We start from the raw sequence: 26455 nt of genomic DNA, 5'->3' as shown, positions 1-26455 counted from the left end.
TATACATCTAGATTTATTGTATATTCATCTGTGAAAATCCAATGTAGAACCATACCAAGACCTCATGCATTTTCTACTGGACGTGGAGAGTCAGACTCATGTCATGGTTATCCTGGCCAAAATAATTGAGATTGAAGATAATACCAAGATAATCATCAAAATATGCTTAAAAATCTTAAAATGGTGCTTTAACATACCGGTAACACTTTGCATCTTAAGGTAAGTAACAACCTTTTTTTTTATTGCATCATAGATAAGACAAAACAATGAAATAATCTAAAATAAATAAAAGATAAATAAATGAATAAATGATTTTTTGTATCCTGTATTCTCTATTTTTCACTTCTCTACCATGGCAGTGAGCTAGACTTCTTTTTCAAGTCACGATATTTACGATAAACTCAATAATTAAAAGTCACCACACCACTTAATCGCGATCCAGTTCTAATTTTTGATTCAGCTCAGACTAAATGATTTTAGTAGCGGCTTCATGCATTTCCTGAGTGTTGGTGTGCTTTGGCTGCTATAACAACACAGTTTCCAATGATATCAATTATTATTGTATCACTCTGTGTAGTGGCGGATTTGTCCTAAAAAATAATACCCTTTGTCCAAATAAAAAACATTTTTAACAAAACTGAAATCAAATGGCCACTGAGGCACTTAAAGTGTGAATGTCATGGTGGTACAGTTTGCGGTTTATTTTCCTTTGGTGGAAAATAATTGATTATGGCATTTCTCTCTTGCCCTGTCACCCTGGTACAAAAACATAAACCCTTCCTTTTGCCTGCCTCCCACCACCTGCCTAGTCATATAGATTCACATGTACCAGTGCCTTCAAACCAAAAGCCTAATCAAATATTCAAAATCACAAAAACAATACTACTAATATTGTAATCAAACTTATTAACTTGTACTCAACAAACAATAAAAAATAGATAAATGTTGAAATTATATAACAAAACAATGAATAGCTCCAACACTCTGTCTGTTAGATGAGGGAAATCCCATCACTCGAGGCCTTGCTTTGTTTCGCTGAATTTGAAGAGGCACTCCACAGATTTTACACATGAAGGACACAGTCGTTTACTAGTCATGAGGATTCCCAGCCTGTAAAAATGGTTGTATGTCTTCTGTGGCTCTGGAGGAGCTTCATCGAGTCTGAGAAAATAAGATCCGAATGGCTCCTCGGAGACAACAAATGTTTAAATTGAAGCCTGTGTTACAAGTTAGGTGCTTCAAGACTACTTAAGTCCATGTCTGACGTCCTTTACAAGCTAATTTCCATTTTATGCCACTTCATATTTCTACTCCAGAGTGAGCTGTAAATCTTTTGCCTTTTTCTTCACTGAAATTATCTGAAAACTACAGAAGTGTGTTGCATTAACCTGAGAAAACAAAAAACGGCTCCATTTTTTTTTAAATTAACAAGATCATTATCTTTTATTACGAGAAATACAGTTAGCTACTAAGATGATTTTAACACTTAGCTGTAAATTTGACCTTGAATAATGAAGCTAACGTTGTGAACAGCTTTACACCAGAATCCAGACGCATCCAGATACAGTAAGGGCGCCACTCTGCCACTTGTGTTCATCAGATCCACCCGTCGCTCCCCCACAGTCCAAATATGGTCACTTCCTTCACTGTTCCAAGGGGACTGCCAAAATGCTGAACGCAAGGATTACAAACCGTCCACAAAATAGGATTGTAATTAGATAAAGTTTTCACAGTTATTCTCATTTCAATTATTTTTATTGCATCTAAAAGTGTTTGCTAATGTTTTGTTTTGACCAACTTCCTGCCAAGCCTGCTGATTTTACCCATGACCCCACCGCCATCTAGTTGGTCTTGTAACAGAAGATGGTTCTGGAGTCAGAACACTACCCTATGAAACTGCGTAGTGCTCCTTTTTTTGGTCATGAAAGATCCTAGTCAAGCATCTCACAATAAAAGACATGTCCTATGAAAGCTTTGCCAGAGCACCAGTGCTCCTTAAACACCAAACCGAGAAGAAGCCGCACAACAGAGCGACATTAAATGCCTTTGTAATAAAGGTTAGAGGGACTTTATCTTGAATGCAGTGCATAATTGGTAGCAGTACACCCGGCCAAGAAAATGTTCAAACCAAAGCTCCTCCAAGTAAAGCATCAAAGTGATAACTAGCTTGCTTCTAAAACATTTGCATAAAAGGGGGACAAATATCATTTAGTTTACAGGGATTTCCATATTAATGTGTCTGAAGACGTGAACTTAAGCACCTTGCGGATCAGAAGCAGTCGGCGTAATTCCTTCAGCACAATCAATTATAGCAGTCTGTCAGGTGTGGCAATAATGAGACGGAGAGAGACGAAGCGGGTGGGGGGAGGGTCCGCCAGGCACGCTGCTGGCACCCACGTCGTCGGTTGGAGGGCGGACTATGAGCTGTTTACTAATTCTCACACAAAGACAAACAGAAACAGGCTGCTTCTGTGCCACTCACGTTTAGATACAATTAGCGGCAGAAAGAGTTTGTTGTACTCAAGTAGAGTGGCATAATCCCCTGTAGTCTCTGCAACAGAACCAGCATTGGTTTCAAATATTACAAACTGGATTACTTATGTATTCCTTGTACAAGCTTGTTATTCTTAAAGGAGCAATAGAGTGCCTCCTTTTCCTGCCTTTGCAGCCGAAGCTAACATGTTCAAAATGCTGGCAGGAGTCGTGAGAGAAGAAGGCTAATGATATTCTCCAGTTCTCTTCTTGTCAGACATCCCATTTGCACAACCAGAGCAACAATGAATGTATCTACCAGGCAGCAGCCTCCTGGTCTGAAAAATGAAGCAAACGCTTGAGTGCATTAGCCCTGCAATCTTTCTAATGGCCATCAGGGGGCGACTCCTCTTGGATTGTATAGAAGCTCAGAGTTTCTGTAGAGGTGAATTTTAAAGATCACAACTTTTTAGTGGGAAGTGGCGTCCGCCTCATTCAGGGCCCCAATTTATGCACACACAATGGTTATTAATGAGAGTTTTAGGAAATTACCAAACCTCTTTAAAAAATGAAAATGTTCTATTTATTTATTTATTTATTAATTTTTTTAGAGATGTATGACTTATATGAATAATAAGTGAATATTTACTTTTTTATGCTATGGAAATTCCTATTTTCCCTGATTACTGCTAAACGATTATGATGATTCCTAAGAAATTATCATAATCATATTGCCCTCTCAGATTTATCTTGTGAGCCCTTGGAGGGATCCCAACCTGCAGGTTACTAACTCACTAAAAAATAAACATAATTTCTTTTGGCTTTTTTCTATGACTTCCAAACCTATTCCCCCTCTTACTTTCTTCATTAGTTTCTTTCTTTCCTTCTTCTATTTTCTCTTGCTCCTTATTTTCTCCTCCTGTTTTATGCCCCTTTATTTCCCATCTTTCTTTCCCTTTCTGCTCACTAGGGACGAGGCAATATAGGATTTGGTCTCAGATCGTGAAAAAAAAGACACAATCAGTTAATCGGATTGGACTTCCATTAGACTTCCAACAGGATAACCATAAATAAAGCTATGAGTGACTTGAAAAAGCTTGCTATCATAGTCGACAAAAAGGGCCTGATTTAATTAGTAGAGGATACAAAAATATAGATTTGATGGTTTTTATAGGTTTATGATCATAATATATATGATGCAAATATTTGTTTCACAACAAACTATGAAGTGATACCAGTATATTTAGTGCAATTATAAGAGCTTCAAGCATATTTGGATAATTATCAGGAAAATAACGTAAATTGTAATAAGTTTGTCCAGAGAAATCGCAGCGTCCAATGCTCAGCCTCCGTTATCTGTCTGTCTTTCCACCCCTCCAGTGAAAAATCATTCTGCTCTTCCCACAGTTTATTCTCCTTCAGCTGCTGTTTACAACTTTGCAGGCAATAACTTTCTGCTCTGAGCAACCACACACGATTCCCCCTGAAAATGTAGTTTCCAATCTGTATCTCTGGCAGCACTGAATCGTATTACTTCTAGCTGCTACAACAACCTATATTCTACACACATTTTATTCATTTTAAATTCATATCTTATCTCGTATTATCAGCTGAGACATTTGTTTACAATTACCTTTTTTTTTCTCTTTTCATTATTATTCTCACAAATGCACCATGGCTGTGTACATTTTATAGAAAAGGAAAATCCTGCATTATATTAAATATGCGTTTGTTGATGTGTAGAAGATGGAACATTTCTTTCACAATAATGTGTAATTAGTGTTCAGGCTTCCTGAGGTCAAGGCTTTTAGAATAGACCTTACTCAAGCGGAGTGGAGGACCATTTTGTTCCTCCCCCGACTGCCGCAGTATATCTGCTGTCATCACCCGCCGGTGCCAAAGATCAAGGCTACGGTGAAACTAAAGGCACAAATCCAACTGCATTCATTGCCATTACTTCTGGGTTTTTTTTAAAAGCTACTCAACACACACAGACATAAATGGTATATATATATATATATATATATATATATATATATATATATATATATATATATTCACTGGAGAGAAATCACATCTACACTAGAAAGAATAAACACTCACCGGGAGTTCTCCTGTTAAACACACATATGGAGGTTTACCCATAGACTGCATTTAACCATTTTATTATGTCATTACCTTTTAAAATGTCACCTGTGAAAAATGTGGTTGTGCCAGTAAACCGTCGTATGAACACAGAGCAGAGCAGCAGATGTGAGCTAGCGGCCGGCCAGTCAACAAAGCATGGCGAAGCTCTGATAACAACACACACAGAGGGAGAGTGGTTCTCTGCTCAGGAGGACATGTCTTCTTTACACAGACAGTAATTGCTGTGTATTGTTACATTAAGACCGGCTTCTCAGCTGTCTTGTCAAGTACTGACAACACGTGCCGTCTGCTGGCAAACAGTCAGTCGGTGGAGACGCTTCAAACTTGTGCACTGCAGCACAACCTCGAAAGGTGTTAAGGTGCACGAATCGCCGAGTCAGCCCTTCTTCAGTAATATCAGCTAAACCTGCAGATAAATGGGCTGTGAACCGAGTAAACAGCGGTCACACGTACGGACCAGTTTTCAATTACCTTGCAGTTCACCCCGCCCAGAGGTCTCTGTCGCTGCACAGCACAGCAGCTCATCGCTCTGTTTCACTGTGGCCGAGTCCTTTAGCATACTAGCCGAAGATTTCCAGTCCATCACACCCCAGCTTCATTTTACCTTCACACACTTGTACGTTCATATCTATTTCAAAAAAACTATTTCTTCTGTAACCAAATTTGTTTGTCCTTTAATCATGTCTCCTAATTGTAATTTTTGCTTTGCACAACGTTCAGGTCCTTTAAAGTGAAACCATTAATAAACTATTTAATATGACTGAAAATCCTTATTAATTCACTTGGATGAAATGTGAGGATGTTTATGATACTACCACCAATGATGGTTTGCAGGTATGGTGAATGTGTTGTGAAGTAAGAGCTGCTATAAATAACCAAAAGCCATAAATAGGGACGGCTGCACTTGTCTCGTTGTCATCACTGTGTTATTATGAGTGAAGCCAAACTGCTTTCTTTACACTGATTCAAAGTGTCTAATAGGTTTTCATGAACTGGGGACAGACTGAGACATGGAAGACAAAATGGACATTTATAGAGATGTTTTCAGGGTCAAAATGTAAATCACAGAGCTTGTTGCCTGGATGAGTTAGAGATGGTCCGCCCATTGTAATCATTTTGCCTTCCCTTTCTTCTCCAATCCTTCCACGGACAGCAGCTCATCATTATGGATACGGGATTCTCGATATCCCCTTTAAAATCCACACAATCCCTCTAACATCTAAAACGTCCTGGCTGATGACGACCATGGGACAGGACTCCTGCGTCTACCATATGTCACGCGCTGTTGTTTACTTTACTGGCAAACTAGGCGCTCGCATTTGAAAAAAACGGTCCAATGACAGCTCGACACATACATGGCCAGTGTCCAAAAAACGCTGCACCTCCAGCAGAGACACTTCAAAATAAAAGGACAAAAGGTATTTGAGAAACAGAAAACACTACGGCAAAATCAAAACATTTACTCACCAAACTAAAGACGTACTTTATTCCAACCTCAGTGAATATGAAAACAGCTAAACTCTCCTTTATTAGATTCAATTTTCATTCCTTTATAACCCCATAGGTTAACTCACTGCTCACTCCCCCCTGCCTCCTTAAACTCACACTGACTCACACACTCTCCCCCGTCTCTTCTCTCCCTTTGTGTCTCATTTTCTAGCCTCCGGTGTTTAACAGGGAGCTCACAGTACGGTGTGTGAGCCCCTTTCTCTCCGTCTGCTCGTTGTGCTTCTATTATTTGTCACACCGACAGTGAATAAAAAGTGCAACTTGGCAGAAATATACTGGAACGTGAAAATAAACATTTTCAGGACATTAGTCCAAGTACTGATGAATATGCATCTGCAGTACTTAGTATTCAGAACTATAAAGTACCACAAGTGAACATTGCATTTCATACACAGGGGTTTTTTACAGTTTGACACTCCTGTTACGATTCATTGACTTAATTCTGTTTGGGGGATAATTATGCTCGAAGTTCTGGAATATGAAATTGTTTTGGTATTGTGTAAGAAAAACGTCAGTTTCTTTGAATAAACAACAAGTTCACTAATTAACAAGTTGTATCCAATATGGTTTTTTACACAAACTGAAATATAAAAATGAGAATGAAATCGCTGTAGTGTGGACACAAAGATCCAAGTAGAACTGGAAAAGGCACTATTGGTAGAAAACACCAAACTGCCACATTTCAAGAGTGACAGAGCAGAGGAAAGTATAACGTATAAAGACATTCAGAAGCAGAGAGGGCGGAGGACTAACCTGTCTGATGGTCCGGGCCACCAGGCTCTCCAGTACTGGTCCTCGGTCTTCGTGGAGAAGGTGTACTTCATCCAAGATTAGGAGGCGCACGATCTGGGAGAGAGCCACATCTCCGACACTCTTCCTGGTCACAACGTCCCACTTCTCTGGAGTCGTCACCAACATCTGGAAACAAACATGGGGACGTGAAGCCACTGCTGTCCACGTGGACTGAGACAGGGTTCCTACAACCACATGAAATAAAAAGACCCCCCGATAGTGCAAGGATCCATCACCACGTATGGATGTAAATACTCTTAAACTGAAAGCTGGAAGTCAACAACCTCATAGCTATTATTTACCTGATTGAATCTACTTTTAAAAGAATAAAATGACTGCCCTGTAGATGAAGACATTGCGCAGTAGGTTGCTCTCTGAGCAGCAGATGAATGATTTTCTGACTACATGAGGTTCTCATTGTTGTGGTTGTGTGAAGGCTCAGTGGAGGTCAGTGGAGACGGCGTCCTCTGTGGATCTGGTGGCTCTGAATGCAAACTGCTGAGGGTCCAGACTGACTGGGATGTTGTTCTTGATGTGCTGGAGAACCAGTTTCTCAAAGCACTCTATCAGAATGGGGGACGCTGCTGACTTTTAGGGTACATGGATGATAGTGGATGTCCGTTGGAACACTCTCCTGTGACAGCGATATGTTGAGCATGTCGGCGATGACATCAGTTAGCTGGTCGGAACATGTTGTTAGTACAAAGCCAGGGATGATATCAGGCCCAGCAGCTTAACTCACATTCACTGTGGATACTGTGGCCCGTCCTCTGGACAGACTTGACAGCTAAAGCTTTGAGGAGATCAGAGTGAGAATAAATGTGTTTGGCTCATCTGGTGTTGTGGCCTCAAACACATGATTCCTGCTTTTGTAGCCTGTCGCATTCCCGATCGCCTGACACATCTTTTTCATGTTGTTGGTGTCGAGGTTTCTCACCAGCCTCCGTTTTGCCTCCTTGACGATGCCGTTTGCTTCCTTGTCACCTGATTGAAAGGCAGCCGTGTTGCCTCCGGATCGTGCCCCCACCTCCCCATTCATCCAGACTTTCTGGATGATTTTATTGCCTTTCTGATCAACACATTGGCTGACATATGATGTCGCTGCTGATGTTTATTGTCCAAGATTGATGTCATTCTCCTGGTTGGCAGCATGCCTGAACATGCGTAGGGCCCTAGGATTTCCGTGATGTGGAAAACGCGGACGGAATCGCGTCAAAACTGTGTCAAACTCATAATTGGATACAATTGATAAAAACTGATGTTTTATCTAACATTATAAGTATTAGTCACTGCACCTAAGCTGAAAAAGGGACACATGTTGAGAGTCTCTACTGTGTTTTAGTGTAATAAACGGGCACACCGCTTCATCCAGCGTCGCCTCTGTGTCTGTTTCTCTGAGGAATGAGTCTTATTTCATCCACTGGACATTAGCTAGAACAGGCTAGGTAGTGGAACAAGCTGGGCCCAAGCTGCTTAGCTCTTATCCCGGCTCGGTTCCCTTTCTGAGGTGGTCACATCGCTTTGGATACGTGGGCATATATTAGGCACGAAGGAGTCTTATGAAAAGAAAACACATTAATGCACCACGGTGGTCACATGCTGATCATTTGTCCTACTAATTGCTTGCCGAATGTCAAGAAGACGCCTCTGATCTAACATGAGCCTGTCAGAGAGGAGGAAGGAAACACCCACAGGAAAGTCTGCATTCTGCAGAGTGGTCTGGAAGGTCTCTTCACTGAGACCATGATGCATAATGAATGATAAGCATAATCCTTCTGTCTTCATCTATTTATTATCAAACATGAACTGAAACCAACGCCAGGGCATGACCCAGCGGTGCTTATTTGAGTTGTGGTTGGCGGATAGTATAACAAACAGGATATTAAAAGGCTTTTTGGTCATCAACTTCAACTGAACATAAGAATGCATTTTAGCACATAACAAGGTTTAGTCCCTTTACATACACTGACATTTTTTTAGTTATTTCTTTGCGATAAATATGGTCAAGTGGAATGTACTTATGGGTATGTACTGGTCCAAGAAAGGCTTGAAAAGATCGATCCTTTAAACCAAGTAGGAAGCCAGGATATCTTGGCCACATCTACTTCGATTTTTACCTCTCTTGTGAGTCTCCTAACTATGTGGAAGTCTATGATATTTGCTTAGTACCAGAAACAGTGTGATGTTGCCAGAAGTTAGCGTAAAATCCTCAAAAAATATTGACATTTGAAAATGCTGAGATAAATTTCCTCCACAATTCCCTGCTCACTTAACTGAATGACACACTGTAAAACCCAGAGCAACACAACCAAACTCCCCCTAGAATGCTGTCAGAATCATGGCTCATCAATGCCCAATCGCCCATAGCTCCGCTCATTACAATGCAGACAGCAGCACCTAAATCATAACACCATAATAGCAGGCATGTAACATTACTCACATGGTGTGTGCTAGCGTACATTAGTTCTACAGTGTTTAATGACTGTGATCCACTGCATCCACACGAGTTGTCGTATAGTCTGCATACTTTCTACAGCATTTGCTTTCATTTCGACATTCCCCTCAGACTTATTATATCCAACAGTATCAACACATATCACCTTTATCAAATGTCAACAGACACCACCTCGTGCGTTGCTCAGTGTCTATAATTCCTGTGCAATTTTATTCTTTCTTTTCAAGGAAAACACCACAATGCATAATTAATGATGTGTGAACTGTTTGGCAACCTGTCTGTGGGTGTGCAACTTCCTATTAAACCCTTTCTGTAAAAGCAGTTCATTAAATCCTCTCGAGTTTGCATTTAAATCAATCTATCCAGCCATTAGAGGCTGGCGTGTTCACAGAAAAGGAAGCGCCTGCTCCTAATTGGAGCTACTGGTTAATCTAAATGGAGGCTCTGGCAAATGGAGCACAGGCCAAAGTGCTTTCTTAATTGCCTCAGCAAACACACACAAGGAGGTGCAGAGAAAGCATGCCATTGTTTGGCTGAATGGTGTTATTTAGCCGATTCATCAGTCGATCGCGGCAGAACTGACAAAATCAATCATCTGAATCCACTGATTCTTAGTATTTCAAAAGGAGATGGTAATGTTTCTTAAAGGTGACAATTTAATCAGAGGATGGGTTCATAAACTTGAACAGAAAAACAACATAAGAGCTGCTCTTTTCATTTGTTCATTGCTAAACTAGAGCGTGCTGGGCATAGTGGAACCCTGGATATGTTTTAAAAAAAGAGGACAGAACGTTTTTTTTTATTAAATCAGGATTGTGGCTATTTTTTAAAGCATGCCAGAAGATTTTAGGATTGATTTTCTACTTCCGAGCCTGTCCACTTCAGCGAGCAATAATAAATGAACCTTTAGAGATGTGAAAATTACACCGGATGGATAATCCATCACAGCCACGCCCCTCTTTTGGTCAAATTTACATTAATGACATGTGGCACTGCAGCTGCAAGTGGCCATTAGTGGTGCGGTCATGGACCACAAATCAGGGACCTGATGACAAAACATCATGAGTATTGACCAAGAAACGACCAGTAGCTTGTACAAACAAATCAGGATACTGATCCGGATAAAGGGATGTCTACAAAATAAAATCATAACAACTAGATATAAAAACTCTGTTATTCCTCAAGCCATCATAATTGACAGGTCTATTCTACTTATACATCATTTTGGATCTTAAAGTGGATTTTAAATTAGATTGACTGTTTTTACTTGAATTAATGTTTTTGTTTATTCTGTCTGCTTTAAAATGTGTGTATTGTGGTCTCATTGTGGTTGTTATGCTATGGGTTTTATAGTTTTTTTCTCTGAGCTTTTATGGTGTCCTCATATCTGAAACACTGCACCACACAAATGTCCCCATCTGGGATAATAAACTTTATCTGAATCTGAATGTCCTCATGAAAAGGATAGTCTTTTCAGTGGTTTATTTCATGAAATATGTAATCAAACCTTGGAAGTCAAGTTGAACCGGTCATAGTATGAATTTATGACCCATTTATCACCGGCATGACATGGCAAACTTGATAAAGGTTGTTGATGCCACTTTATGCAAAAACCCTCTGACAAGCTCAAACTAATCAAGTTCTCATTGATTCCCTCGTGGAAGAGAAGCAATGCGGTTTTTCTACTAAGCACTTCAAACTAAATGAAAACTAAAAGCTGACGGTTGCAGTCAAAGGCTTCCTGATTCCTTAATAAGCTTCCAGGGCTTAACTAATAAGAAAATGTGGAAACACATCGGTGGAGATAGAAAGGAACTACGTCATCTTGCATCAGTACGGTGGGAACAACTGCCATGTCAGAGCTGAGTATGTAAAATATGTGTTCACTAGCCTTCAGGCTCATGAGAGTGGAGAGAGAGAGCACACACCACTTTAAGTCTGTATGCGTGGAAACGGGGGAACGCCACGTCCAAATGTCCATCCTCTGAGCTCACATGCACTGTCATGTGTCCGATGTGCTCACTGTCATGTTGTCGAGTCAGGGAGGGGTCTGAGCGGCAAGGGGATACCAAAAGTTCAAAAAGTACCATGGCCATGGAGAATCCCATTTAAATGAGGTATTTGGACATACTTTGTGCTTATTCTGTTAAACAGTATGTAATAGGATTCTGTTAATTTGCACAACTATTAGTTTGAGACCACAAATTAAGTAATTAAACAGCTTAATTAGTAATTTGAGAGCAACATTTCCTTTTCTTTCGTAATTAGGCCTCTGTCTGTTTAAGTGGTTGCTTCTAATTTGGGTTTATCTGCGTTACTCGCACTCTCTGTAGACACCAACAAGATCCCATCAATAATGGCTGAAATAACCACCATTAATGCTTTGCAAATGTTGTGAAGTCGCACATAAACCGAGTTCATAACATCATCCAGATGTGCTTGGTGAATTTCACTGTATTCACTGTATCTAGCAAGACACACATCTGCTGGTTTACTACAGCTGGAGGAACCCTAAATAAACTATTTTGCTGTGATTTAATTGAAAAAACGACATAATGATGTTGATTTGTAAAAAGTCTGAAGTTATAGTTTGTTAGGTCTGTTTGCAAGTATTGTAGACTTACTGATTAGTCGGACAGTCTACACAACACAGGCTATGACAGACCACATTCACTTTCAGCTTGTTACTAAGTGGTCAACTGAAAGAAATGATTCTGGATCTTTACCGGAAGTGCTGTGGCTCAACACAGCCTGACATTTCAGTTATGACTCGTAATAGCTCTTTATGCAAATGGTTTTTGCCTTTATACTTTTGACACTTAATGATAATCTTCTGCCTTTACAAGAAACTGAGGGCTGCTCCTTCTTGGATGTCCTTAACTGATATTTCCTCTCTGGACAGTGAAGGAAGAGGGCCTGGAAGTCCCAGGATGCCACCCACCCGCACACTGGCATCAACATGGCACTATCCCTCAAAACCTTTTTTCTGTTTCCATGGTAACTATCGCAGCCATGAAGAGAGGAAGATGTGGGAGGAAGTGGTAGGTGGGAGATGGAGTGGGGACGTGAGAGAGAGACATTTATTAGATTGCGATATGTGAGCAACTAACAGCTTGTCAAGGCAAATGAAAGCTATAATAAAAGCTTCTCAATGTAGCATTACCAGGCACAACTGTGTGTGTGTGTGGTGTGTGTGTGTGTGTGTGTGTGTGGGGGGGGGGGGGGGGGGGGATAGTCTCAACAACTATGTGACATTAAAGAAGAACTGAAGAGACGAAACAACAGCCTGGACGAGGATGAAACTGAAACCATGCGTCAAACAACGTCAATGCTCATCGAACAGCTAACGCAGCGGCAAGCTAATCTGGAAACCTTGGCTGAAAGGGCCAAGAAAACCGAGAAGGGAAAGATAATTTAAGGATTTACGGAATACACAAAGATAAAGCGGGCACAGATATAGATGGCTTTCTGAACTTTCTCAAAAGCACCCTTGACCTTTCCCATGACAGGGAGCTCAGAATGGAGTGGGCACCAAAGCCCAGCGGTCTGCAGGCAACATCTTGATCTATATCTCTCTAATATGCTACACCCTTATATTCCCTCATTCTCACTCACCTCAATGGGCTCGAGCTTTTAGCTGTTCTGCACCTAGACTCTGGAACTCACTCCCACTACAAATCCGCACTCTGGACTCCAAGTCCCACCTCAAAACACACCTTTTTAAATTGTCCTACTCCTTATAATTCTCTGTCCCCCATACCGTTTTGCCCTTCTTATGACATTCGTCGTGGTTATTTGTGCACAAGACTGCCATGGTTTCACATACGCTACTGGTACATAATGTTTCCTACAGTTCTGACTTTCTGACTTTACAAAGTCCCTCCAGCCTCTTGTGAGATGAGCCTCTACATCAGAAACAACGGTTGTAAACCATGTCAGCCACTTTCCGTCTTGTTTTATGTTTGTTCCATGGGAGAGATATTTTTTTGTGTGTACAGTTTTGATGCCACCGGGGACATCAGGAGAGGTTTTATTAGTAATAATGAATGACTATGAATAAGTCCTTAATTATTTTATTTAAAGTAAAAGGGATTTAAACACAGCTCAGAGAGGTTAACTACTGTCAAAAAATCAAAAGGGAAATTGCACAGGTGGCATAGAAACCTTGAGCAGAACCAGGCTCTGGATGGTTGGACAACACTGCCTCAATCAATATTGTTCTTCAATCAATATGACAAATGGAAAGGGAATAAATGTTTTTGTCTTCAAACATCCACTGCCACTATGAGGATCTCCACGTAAAAGATCTCTAGGAGCTACGCAGAGAGGGGTCTTTTGGGTAAGCCCTTTCACATTATTGTGCCAAAGTCTCCTGCTGCTGCTACAAGCAGAGATATCAGAGCGTTTAATACAGCAGCGACGCTGTGGCACTCTATGCAGGGGAGACACTGGAGCCCAGAACTGCTACTGATAGAATGCGGACTGTAGCCCGAAACCAATCTCAATATAAAGGCGGATTGTGGAGACATTTTAATTGATTTAAATGATCTAATATCATCATATCGCACAACCCCTAATTCTGGGAAGCTAGAGCATTAAGACTCAATTCACAGCCAAAAAGTTTTACATATGCTCAACTTCCTGGCCAATGACTGCTGATAATCTTGCCCACAAACTGCTAATATTTATTTACTTATTAAAATAACAGCCAAAGCAATTTCCTCGTTTTTTCATGATGCAACCAGCGGCAACATCCAGTTCTGAAAGGCTTATGTACGTTAAACCTGCATTCCTGTTGCTGACCAGCAGAGAGGGACTATCCCGATGCTAATGCAATTAGCAAAGATGACTTTAACACTTTAAATTGACCTCCAATTATGGAAACTAAGTTCCTAGCTTCACACCTTCCCAGATCCAGTAAAATTGCCCCTAGAGGTGCAGCTCTGCCCCTTGTGTTCCTCAGATCCACCCGTCGCTCCTCCACAGACCAAATATGGTCACTTTGGTTAATTGGCTGCAAAAATTCCAAGATGGCCAAGGCCAAAATCCAAGTTGGCGATGGCCAATATGCCGAACTTGCCGCTTCAAAACCATAGTCCATAAACCATTGAGTGACATCACCATGACTACGTCCACTTCATATATACAGTGTATGGACAGAACAGATTTGTATATAAACATTTGTAAAAGGGGTAGGTTTTAAAATTAATCTTCATTTCCATTCAATATAATAATTTCCTTGGATCTTTGAATATCAAGGCTGGCATTGGAACACACACACACACACACACACACACACACACACACACACACACACACACACACACACACACACACACACACACAGTACATTTGCTATTAATGCTCTAAAAACGTACAGAGAATGCCTGAAGTAACTCTTTGTGGACTAAATATGGTGTCACTTATATCATTCAATAGACATGGCCCTTGCCTCTCTGCCAGTTCACAAATCTGATTGGTCTTAAACAACATTCTCCTTTACTAAACTGAAGAGACAGCACATTGGTGTGACCCCACTGGTTGCGTTTCGTCACTATGCATATATGTGATATTTTGTTTTAGTTTTTTCTTTAAAAGTGTCCCCGATGAAGGCAGTGGGATGAAAGGTGTCAGTCGAACAATAGATAAACTCTTTTAGAGTTTTGATGATTCGAGACTTCCTTCCCTTCCTTATATAAGAAGTTGTGCCAGATCCCCCAGAACCCCCACTCTACATCAAAAGGGCATGATGAAAGAAGTAGTGAGCACTTTGAGGGAGAGACAGTAGACAACCAAGGTTACAGTGTGTGGCATCACTCCGGCCTCTTAAATGTGGACAGCCCGTTTCACTCAACCACTTTGTGTAAATGTACTGACACTCACAGTCAAACGGGCAGATGAGAGAGAGAAAATGAAGGGGGGATGGTGGAGTGCTGCAGACTTGCAGTGAATCTGACTAATCATTCTTTTTGTGAAATCTTTTCACATGACCTGATAGAAATGCAACTTTAATGCACCTTCAGATTAGCTGGAATTGGCCTCATTTCATAGAAGAAGAAAAAGAAGAAGAAGAAGAAAAAAACCCACCTCCAGCCGCCACCACCCCAGACACACACCAAACCCCAACCTTTCCCTTTTTTTTCCTATTCATAAGTCTCACAAGGCTTATAAACTTTGGCTCTAAGCTGTGCAATCTCTCAAATCCAACTCTTTTGGATTTAACAGATATGCATGTTTTTCAGTCTTTCAGGCTGGATCTACCAATCTCTGCTTCCCTCTGAGCTGGAGGAGCCAGGTTCCCTCACTGTATATGTGCTCAACCTGCAGCATTCATCCCCGTTCTGTGGCCTCATAGTAATAAATCCATCCTCCGATAACAGTGAAGGAAACTCTTTCATCAGCTTTAATCAGCAGGTGACAAGCAAGACACAGGAGCTTGGTTTGGGTCTTGAGGAGTGGTGGTATTTATTCACTGAGGAACAGCCTAAACTGTACACACACGTTACTGATAACTTTATTCTCACTCCGCACCGTCACGTTCACAGCTATAACGCCCACATAATGGAATGTCCATGTTTCATAAGTTATTTCAGTAATAATAATAATTTGTATATTTAATATTTTCAGTCAATTGCTCATATAAAGACAGTGATATATCCTGCAGTTTCCCAGACCATTTACTGAGCTGCTGCATCGCTATGCTTTAAAAAGGTGATCACTAAAGTGTTACAGTTGTCCCAGTAAAGAATGACTTAAGAAAAACACAATCCGCCAATGCCAAATGGCTCATAAATACATTGTTTGTGTTCTTTCAAATGTTCCCCCAAAACAGCGGGTCGATGGAGATTTTAGCAACGATTAGACAGGAGGACAAATAGTGCATTTCGTTGGGAACTAATTTCAGCAGTGGGTCCACATGTGGTGTGCACCGTTTCGTATTTCAAGCAGCATGATGGTGTATGTGGGATTGAGACAAAGTAAACTATGTACTATATACATGGTGATGAAGAACAGTGTGGCTAACTGTTGTGATGTGAACGGAGCTCTGGAGGAAGAAGATATATCAAGCTGATACACACAAAATACTAGTAAACAGATACATTCATTGTCCATAGACACTAATAATCGATGTGCTTCATCAATCCCAGAGAACCCAGAATCACTCGTACTGCCCCACACTAATTATTACAATTTTAAATACTCTAATTTTCACTCATATCTGCAGAGAAATTGTCACAATGCCGAGTCATTGTGTTGTAAAGGAGAGTGTATTTAATTCAAAGCAGCTCTTTGTCGACTCTTCACGAGGCCCTGACAATTCTCTAAAATTACAGTCAACAACTCCCTCAGAGCTTCTACGAAGTCTTAGCCACCTGAGCCAAAAAAAAGTAAATTACAAGAGGATCATTATGAGCCATGTAGAAAAGTGATGAAAATCAGCACTGAGGCTTATAATGAGTGAAGGTTAATAAAGCCAAGTTCACACCACACAACTTTCAAAGTCGTCAGTTCGCTGTAGTGTTCACACTTTACGCAGCAAGCTGTCAGGAAGGACACGTGACAGGAGGTCACACCAGACGGCAACCTAATGTTCTGAAAAGTGAAGCCAGTGCTGAAGTGCCTTAAACTCAAACTGCAGATAGAAATGTTGATTTAAAGACTATAGAAAAAAAGTCAGCAATACCTAATTCTCCTGCGACACAGCTGTGAGTCCGAAACAAAATCTTTGTGTCGTGGAGCTTCAAAAACTGCCGTGTGGAAAATCCGGGCTAAAGCCATTGAATGTGAACTAGGCATTACATGATGGAAGATCTTGTGTGTCAATAACCCGGAGTGTGATTTGCAAAGGTGCTGTGACAAGTTAAAAACCTTTCACATTTCAAACATGTGGTGTTGTTCCCCCAACCACTTTGCAGTTCCTCTTTCTCATTCTGATACAAGCGTTACCACCACAGACACTCATAGAGAGACTTTGTCTTTACTATACTGTAACCATGGCAACTTCTGCTAAGTGTAGAGAAAAGTGCTGCTTTGAACGTGGAACCTTGAGTGATAAATAAATGATCTGTAATTCTACAGAATGAAGACCAAAACTGAACGGTGCAAGATCAGTGTTCTAAATTGTGGCCAAATTGAGAGACGGATTGTGTCTATAATTTGAATTTGTGGAAATTAAAATACGATACATAAAATGTTCTGTAGTAGTCCCAGTAATGTGTTGTTTAAAGTTTACTGATGTAACATTTTTTGTTTTAGTCAAATCAAACTTTTTATCCATCCTTTTCTTTCTGTTTTTTTTTCTATAATTCTTTATAAACCAATTCGTTTTTAAACCAATCAGAAGCTCCACTGAGTCGTTTCTCTTCATGGAATATGATGCGTTTCCAATTTCTGATCAAGTTGGCGAATATGTGTGAAGGAGAGAACAAACGAACTTGGCTCAGGTATTTAATATAATAATAATTACATAAAAGTTTGCTAAAACTAAAATCAATCAACTAAACGCACCATTATTAGAAGGAATAAGACAAAATATATGAGAAAACAAAAGAGAACACAAAGGTTTTATAGGAAAATAGCTTACTCACTGTTTTCCACTGAGATCTACTAATTATTAATTGCAAATATGATAAATACGTTTGACAGCTAATATCTAAAGCTAAGACTGATTCATCAGTTATCATTACCACACCGTACGTCCGATCACAAACTAGAGCTCGGAAAAACAAATGAGCAGATCCGTCAAAACAGAGGCTCAATTGGAAAATGCAACACACACACACACACACACACACACACACACACACACACACACACACACACACACACACACACACACACACACACACACACACACACACACACACACACACACACACACACACACACACACACACACGCTATATTTATGCTCTAACTATCATAAAGAGAACCTTTAAGTAGTATAATTAGTGTGAATGCTGGTTGAATATTATTATTCTATACCCTTTTGGGTCGAGAGCCATTCGAATATCAAAATGTTCAGCTGTTTAACAACATTCATGTTATTATTTTTCAACCTCATACTTAAAACATGAATTGAGACGTATAATGGAACTTAATGGGATAAATCCAAATCCTCTTCAACCCACTGCACTTTGAAGTTCGACTACTTCTGCATACCTTCAGCCTCAGACTTCATTTAAACTTTTAACAGGTCACAAGACATTGAACTCATACACTTGTATTCATCTTTTTCCATGCCTTTGATGTTTTTGGATAATCTCAGTATTATGCGTTTTCGTTTTCTGAGTTCATAATGGGGGTGTATTGCATTCAGTTAGAGCCGATCCTCCTCTGCTGTTCTGCTTTCCCAACTTTTTCTGACATCAACCGTTGCAACCTACACAGCTCTCATTATTGAGAAAAACAAACACATTTGTCCTGTTTTATAAAGTTTTTTCCTCAAGCTGTTCTTAAGAAAGGTCCTAACAACAACAACATCAGATTCGTGATATGTTCTGACCATGATGAATCCCATTATTGCCATATATAAAAATATATTTTTCTCCATATGTTGTCATGGAAGAAAATGGGACTTATTAAGGTTTTCCAGAAACCTCTCTGAGCAAGAGAGACCCTAACAAATTAAGATCGGTCCTTTAGTGAATGAGCCCTGCCAGTCCTAAGCAGCTTCAAGGCTTTCTAGGTCTTGCTCATTTCTAAAGGTGGTTTATCCATAATTACAGCCGTATTGACATTTCTGCTCTAAGCTCCACCTCCTGACACTTTCTGTGATCTGCTGAGGCAGAGGCAGCTTTCCGGGTCTCAAGAACCACTTCACCTCTGCACCGATCCTCATACAGCCAGAACCGACAAAGCAGTTTCTAGTTGAATGAACTTACCTCAGTAACCTTAGCAGGTGTGCTTGGTTTGATATGTAATTTTACAGCATTGGTGTATTCTGTGCACACAACATTTATTGCAGAGCTGCCCGTCTTCCCGAGGTTTGTTCCATTTTTATCCCCATTAAAAGGGTTTGTTTTGGGAGTTTTTCCTACTTTGAATCAAAGGTCTAACAAGGGTGCTGTATGCTGTACAGATGCTGTAAAGCCCATTTGAGACAAATGTGTGATTTGTGATACCGGGGGTATATAAATAAAATTGACTAGACATTCACTCATGGAGCCAGAACAGGAACAGCAGAGTGTTTATAGCAGGCTCTTTTATCATTTGTCCTCCATTTGAAAGCAACTGTAAATCCATAGCTCAGCAGTTGATAACTATTATATTAGACATCTGGCAGAATTACACTTGTGACTAGAAATTGGCAGAATTGTGACTGATGCATTTTGGGAGAATAAATGATGGAATCGCTCCAATAAATGACACAAAGCAATCCACTTGGGGGTGCTAGAGAACATACTGGAGGAGGGACTTGCTTTTTGTAACCTCAGTTTGAGCCATGATTTGGAGAGATGGTAGGACGTCATAGTGTGTGTGTGTGTGTGTGTGTGTGTGTGTGTGTGTGTACCTGCGTTCGTAAGATCTCCCCTTTGGTAAGCTGCATGTCTCCAGTGAGTTCTTTAACAGTGATGCCCAGTGGCTCCAACCGCTTACTGAAGTAATTAGTCATCTCAGCTGCCAAGGCCTTCATAGGAGCCACATATACGATCTACAGGGAGAAGGACACGGAGATAAATAGCGCAGCATAGAGAAGAGATAGGGGTAGCATGTGGACGAGGTTGAGGAATGTACAGGAGAGCGGGACTAGAAGGACACCGTGGTGATAAATGAGCAGACAGAGGCAGGACCATTTGTTCCCTGGCAACCAGCACAAATCACAATTTATTGAGAAATATGACGCCATCCACTTGCATGGGTAAAGTTTAATGGTGATGTATGAAAAGTGGCTATCATCACTAGCTGGAACTGTGCAACGCTGTGTGTGAGCCGGTGTGTGTGTGCGTGTGTGTGTGCCTCCATGAAAGAGAACAAAGCCTTTTGGATGTCTGAATTATTTATCCGAGTGTGTGTTAGGATTTGACACGACAGGTTCATGAAGGCGCACCAATATTTTTAGACTAAGCTGCCAATAGCTGACTTTTTGTGCATATATTTAAGATTCTATTTACCAATTCTTGCTGGATTTAATTTTGACCACTTTCATCTTCCATTTTTTTCAAAATTGAGCAATCATAATAAACTTCTGAAGGGACACTCACGAAGAAAACTGTCCATCTAATAATAAGATGAGAGACGGACGAGCTTGAAGTGAAGCCAAAGGAAGGAAGGAGAGTAGTGTGGAGATGCTGTAGGTGTCTCAATCAGGCTGCTTTGGCCTCCAACATGAGTCCTTTAATGTTGGATATATTGTGCACACTTATCACTGTGTGGATCTGATTACATCTAGTCCTGCTGAGTGTTGAACTCAGTTTAAATCAAACCTATTTTAAGGATGTATATGATTCACATGTGATACCTGCACAATGTCCTTGAAATAGACGAAAGACTCCGTGCTAACTCGCATGTTTCTCAGTAATTGAAACTAGGGATGGGTACGTCGTACTGCCACAGGTTCCCGATTGCCGTCATGCCGATCAGCTCCTGCAGCAGTTGTGTCTGCTTTTGTTATTTGAACCTCACGTATTTGTGAAGCGTCTGCTCTACTTAGTTTCGTAAGATAAAAATAACTTGTTTTTGACAACTAACTGTCCACTGATGATGACTCAATCCAATAATTAAGCATGAGCATGCTTCTAGAGGAGAGTACGTGTGTTATGATTGCTGTGCAAAAAAAAAAGAAAGACATTAAGAAATGGAGAGCAAATTGAGGATTGAGGTGTCTCAAAAGAAATGATACATTTTGAAAATCTATCAAAAAATACCATAGTAGGTATTGATCTCCAAAAGCAATAAAATCTTGATGACACCCCTTACTACGGAATAATATACTATGAACAGCAAACACATTCATCTTTCCATCGACATAAAAACATTTTCATAACACACCAACGGGACCCAATGTGGGGTCAAAAAAATTATACAGTAATATGGGTTTCACGTACTAGCTACTCCCAAACTGCCGTTTGCCTTTGTCGTGTGTAATGTTGAGCCATTTTGCAGTTCTACTTGTTTGTTAAATCTGCCCAAAAAGCAGAGCAATTAAAGGGTTCACTGTTTTTCATCCATTGTTGGTACTGGTTAGCATTTCAGGCAGTATTTGCATGCAGAATGTAGATTAGTTCAGATGATTTTAAACTCAAAATACAATGAAATACACAAGATAAAGAGAAAATACTGGTCTCAGCTCTCCTTCACTTTTAACTATCAGGAAGCTCCCTTTTATGCGTGCCTGAAATTCCGGCATCCAAAGCTCCAAGGATCAGATGTGAATCTCTACATGGGATGTGTGCGACTCAGCAAGGAGCACACTTTATCTCCGCGAGGCATGTTGAGAGACTTTGGTAGAGCAACACTGGAAATAATAAGCAGTTATCGCAGGAATTCTTTTACATTCTGACTGCGACAGCCAGACAGACATATTAGTCCGTCTGAGCAAAAGACTGTGATATGTAATCAAACTGCGTCATATCCACCACAGCAGAAATAACCAGCCCTATCTTCTGGTTTGTGTGTGTGTGTGTGTCAGCATCGGACCTTGAACTCATCCTTCTTGATGACGCCGCCCGGCTGCAGGTGCTGGTGGATCTCGTGGAGTACGGTCAGCATGGCGATGTTGGTCTTGCCGGCGCCGGTTGGAGCGCAGATGAGAAGGTTTTCGTTGGTGTTGTAGGCCGTCTCAAACACCAGCGACTGGATTCTGTTCAGACGCTTCATCCCTTTGAACACCACCTGTGCGATCTGAGCAAACAAAGTGAGGAGAGTTAACACATCACACAAATATCTGCCATGAATATCCTGTAATAATAAAGGTTTTATTTGAGAACATGGTCTTTATTTTACAGTGCACATTTAAATAAAAATGCTACAGAGAAATGAAAAATATTGTTTTATACATTTCCCTCGAATAGATGACTATAAGTTGTCTTTTAGCTTTTTGAAATAATCAAATACACTTTTTTCTTTTTTATAACTTTCCTACAACTGATCCTATATAACTAATGACAATGCTCTTATATTATTGGTTGGGTTTAACGCCATTTGAAAATGATGAATTGTAACATGCATGTTTAACTTTAATTCTTTGCTCTGAATGATACTGATGATTTTAAAAGTCAGTTTTTCTAAAAAAACAAACAAACAATAATTAACAATTTTCTCTTAAATTTAAATTACACGTATCATACTTTCTATATGCATACATTAACATATATATGGTTCACACAGTGACAAAAAAGACTGAAAAAAACAAGAGTGAATCCTGGGTTGGCGTTAAGGGGGCGTGGCTTCTAGTGCCGGGTCGACGGGGCCATCTTTGAATTTTGGATTTGACTATAGATCACCATGATGTAATACTGATTTATTGATTGATTGATTGATTGATTGATTGATTGATTGACAGATTTATAGTTATGGATCCACAGACAAAGAAACAACATGTTGAAGTGAAAACCCTTCACAAGTTTTTCATCACGAAAAAACCCCAAAAAGTCAGGAACCGAGCGTTATATACCATCATGCATTGCGCTGAAGGAAAACTAACAGATGGACGGGAGTAGAGAGTGCAGCACCTTTGTGACAAATCCATGAAAATAATATATTTAATGTGCACACAGATGGCCATAAAGGATGGCTTTTTAATGTATTCATTAGGGAAAATACGCTAATTGCCTCCACTTTGACAACAACAGCGTATACTGCTCCTTTCATTCTCACCTTTCACAATAAAAGCCCGAGACATACTGTATACCTAGCACCACGTCTTAACAGGACAACTTAAATTACAACAAATTAACTTAAAATATGTAATTATTACAAAAAATGTCCATATTTATTATGTATGGTCCACCAGCCAATGCTGATCTGACATGTTATAATTGTGCAACAGCAGTGACGTAATTAACGGAGCAGAGAAAGGGGTGTCGGGAGCAGTGAATGAGTGAGTGATTTGGGACACAACCAGAGACACAGCTCAACAGTCCTGGCTGCCCAGTTGCCCCCGTCAGTGACAAACACACTGCAGAACCTTCCACCCAGTGTGTGGACATGAAATACAGACAGGTGATCAGTTCCAGTGACTCCAGGTATGACGTGACTGCACAGGAACAGGAGCATGGGGAAGCATGGAGGAGGAGAAAATGTGTGTGGTGGTATCAGTCAGTCAAGCTCTCTCTCCATCTGCCTTCACTATGGCAACAGAGTGTGGGTGATGGCCCTCAATCTCACACTGCCTCTGATAAGTAGAGAAATGGCCACTGCGAAGGACACACACACCGACACACTGTACACAAACAGGGGAGCGAAAAACATCCAGCTGCTGCACAGGTGAATGTTGTGTACCGTCCAAAAACACCTCATTAAAGTATGATTAAATCCTGTTCGTGGCAGGGATGGTTAAGTTCCTGGGAATCGGCATCATCATCATCACACATCTCCATCCAAGTGGAAAAAGCTGCTTAAAGCTGTAAACTGCTGTATTTCTGAAGGGAACTTAAGAATTCCCAAGCCAAGCTCTTGTTAACTTTAACAGAGGAGCAACAGCAAAGCAAACTTTGTTAATATAGCACATGTCATTCGGAAGTCGCAGCCTCACAAACACAAGGGAGAGTGTTAAGACACTGAGAGAACTAATCACAAATGAAAACAGAGACATTCATGACGCCATACTTTGTATATTTCTAAGATTTAAAAGTATATAATATTTAACGGAAAGGATCCTGACTTGAAATTGCAAAATGTCATGGGATGTGCATGGCCCGGGACAACAAACAGCCCAGAACATCATTAGCACCAGGGATATTTGTGACATGAGGTGCCTGCGCAGAGCCAAAAGGATAGAAGACAAACCCACCCAGACACAGCCTGTTCACCCTGCCGCCGTCTGGAAGTGAAACATAACTATCAGCTGACTCCAGAGCAGCTTCTTTCCTCAGTCAGACTACTTAATCCATCCTCCAGCCTTCACCATGTAATACAGTTTGGTTGTTTTGTTGGTATTTTTCTTACGTAGCAAAAATGGGACTATGAAATGCATCTCCTTATGCAACGCTGCTGTACAAAATAAGTGAACTTTGAATACCAGAACATTAGCTTTGAGCAGAAGGGTTCTTTTCTTCAGATTTCCAGAGCAAAATCCACATTTTGAATAGTAACACATTGATTTTTACAGATCATATAATAGTTCAGTTTACCGTTGAAAGGACACTTTCACTGCAGCTCCCAATCTGTCGGCTACTCTGGCATTGAGGAGAGCAACGGTATGTTTTCACTCATGGAAACCAAATACAAACGTGTTTATAAGAGGCTAACAAGCCGCTGATTATACGGCACCATCAGCCACTATCCCTTCAAGTAGACACATCATTTTAAAAAAACTGATTGTTTGCAGTGAAAGTGGCAATAACCGTTAAATCTTCAGATGGATTACTGTATTTGTGATTTCTAACATCCTTATGTTTTATCACTATCGATCATCTAATCTAAAAGCAAAAATATGACCTGAGGGAGTCTGGGAATTGTTTTAAAATAATTCAGGTTCAATAATAACAACGCTTCCATCAATTACTTTTATGAGAAGACATTTTTTTTTCTCCAGTGACTTTGTCATTTCACATCTGTGTGTACCTTGTGATGCTCTGGACTCAACCTGAAGACAATGATGTAGACCATAACACATTCTCTCTTATTGCTCTTTACTTTTCCTGTCCTCCGGGTGTCGTGGAGTCCCCTAACCGGTGGAAGTGTATCGACTGTGATGCAGGTTGTCATAGTTTGATTCTGTTTAATCCTGAATGACTGACATGAATTATGCTCTGGAAAACTCGCGGGTATGCGGCGGAACCCCAAACAGTAGAGGTCACTGTAGTTCCAGGTATGATCTCTAGCGCCACATCTCTTTTTATTCTGTTTTCTCCACCAACGTATCCTCTCTCTGCTTCCTCTGCATTCCACCTCTCTCCCACTAAGGCTGGTTCAGGATGCCTTAAGCTTAGACAGCAGTATTATTTATTCAAGGATTCATTAGAAGCATGTCATCACTTTCCTCTTCCCCTCGTTTCGCTCCAACACTCATAGAAAGAAATAATGAAAGAGTGCATGTCAGCCGAGGATGTGTGTGTGGGGGGGGGGTGCTGTTCGGAAGTTGGCCCCACAGCCCAGTAGGGAGGAAGAGGTTATTAATGCATCAAAGAGCAACTTTATTAGCGTCCACTTAAGCTGGAAGGAGTGCTCGGCGGCAGTGGTTGCAGCTAGGTGCTGGCCTTGGCTTCAGATGAAAAGCTTGGTATGGTATACAGTATAGACTATATGGTGAGAGTTTGGCTGTATTGACTGCTGAATACCAGACATACCCACTGCCAATACTAAAAGATAATATCTACAGAATGTGTGCATGCTCAACAAGAAGTTGGCTACATTAGCATGTGATGGGCTTTAGTTTGACAAGTGTACAAGACTCCACTGGCAAATGAACAAGAAGTCGATTACAGTCATTTCCAGTTTCCAGTTCTGTCCAAGCATTATATGAAAGGATGCACACTTAAACAGATCAGAAATGTTGTCTTGCATATGATTATGCCCCATGCTCATGTCACTGGTAAATTGAGATTTCAGGAAACCAGGCTGCAGGAAGGAGAGGGAGTTAGCTTAAAGCAACACAAGGCTTCCATAACGATGTCAAAAAAACAAGTCGAACTCAAGGCTTCAAAACTGTAGTCAAACCAATGGATGAGGTCATGATTATATGATATAGATACTGTATATTTGTATATCTATCAAGTCTATGATTTATACAAGGAGTCAGCAGCAGGTGAATGAGTACTGAAGAAGATAAAGACCTTTAGCCAGTTACATATTATGTGTCCTGCTTCAAATCCAAGATTTAAGATGGGCTGCTAAACTTGGACTGGCCCTCCTAACACTTCATGTAAGCTCCTGATGGAACGGATCCTGATTTTTTTTTCTATTTATGCATGATTA

The 26455-nt window shown here is 40.5% G+C and overlaps 1 protein-coding gene across 2 annotated transcripts in view; it reads right to left on the bottom strand.

Moving 5' to 3' along the window:
- ascc3 (activating signal cointegrator 1 complex subunit 3) overlaps nt 1–26455 on the bottom strand; it is a 113397-nt gene that overhangs the window by 49589 nt on the left and 37353 nt on the right. For both annotated transcript variants that reach the window (XM_084028024.1, XM_084028025.1), the window contains exons 9-11: nt 22016–22219; nt 19890–20030; nt 6883–7047 (exon numbers count right to left, since the gene is read on the bottom strand). In XM_084028024.1, coding sequence (XP_083884150.1) covers nt 6883–7047; nt 19890–20030; nt 22016–22219 — 510 coding nt within the window. The remainder of the gene's footprint in view (nt 1–6882; nt 7048–19889; nt 20031–22015; nt 22220–26455) is intronic.

The sequence above is a fragment of the Eutrigla gurnardus genome (assembly GCF_963514095.1).
Source record: "Eutrigla gurnardus genome assembly, chromosome: 14".
Taxonomy (NCBI): domain Eukaryota; kingdom Metazoa; phylum Chordata; class Actinopteri; order Perciformes; family Triglidae; genus Eutrigla; species Eutrigla gurnardus.
This window is presented reverse-complemented; position numbering and strand designations above follow the sequence as displayed.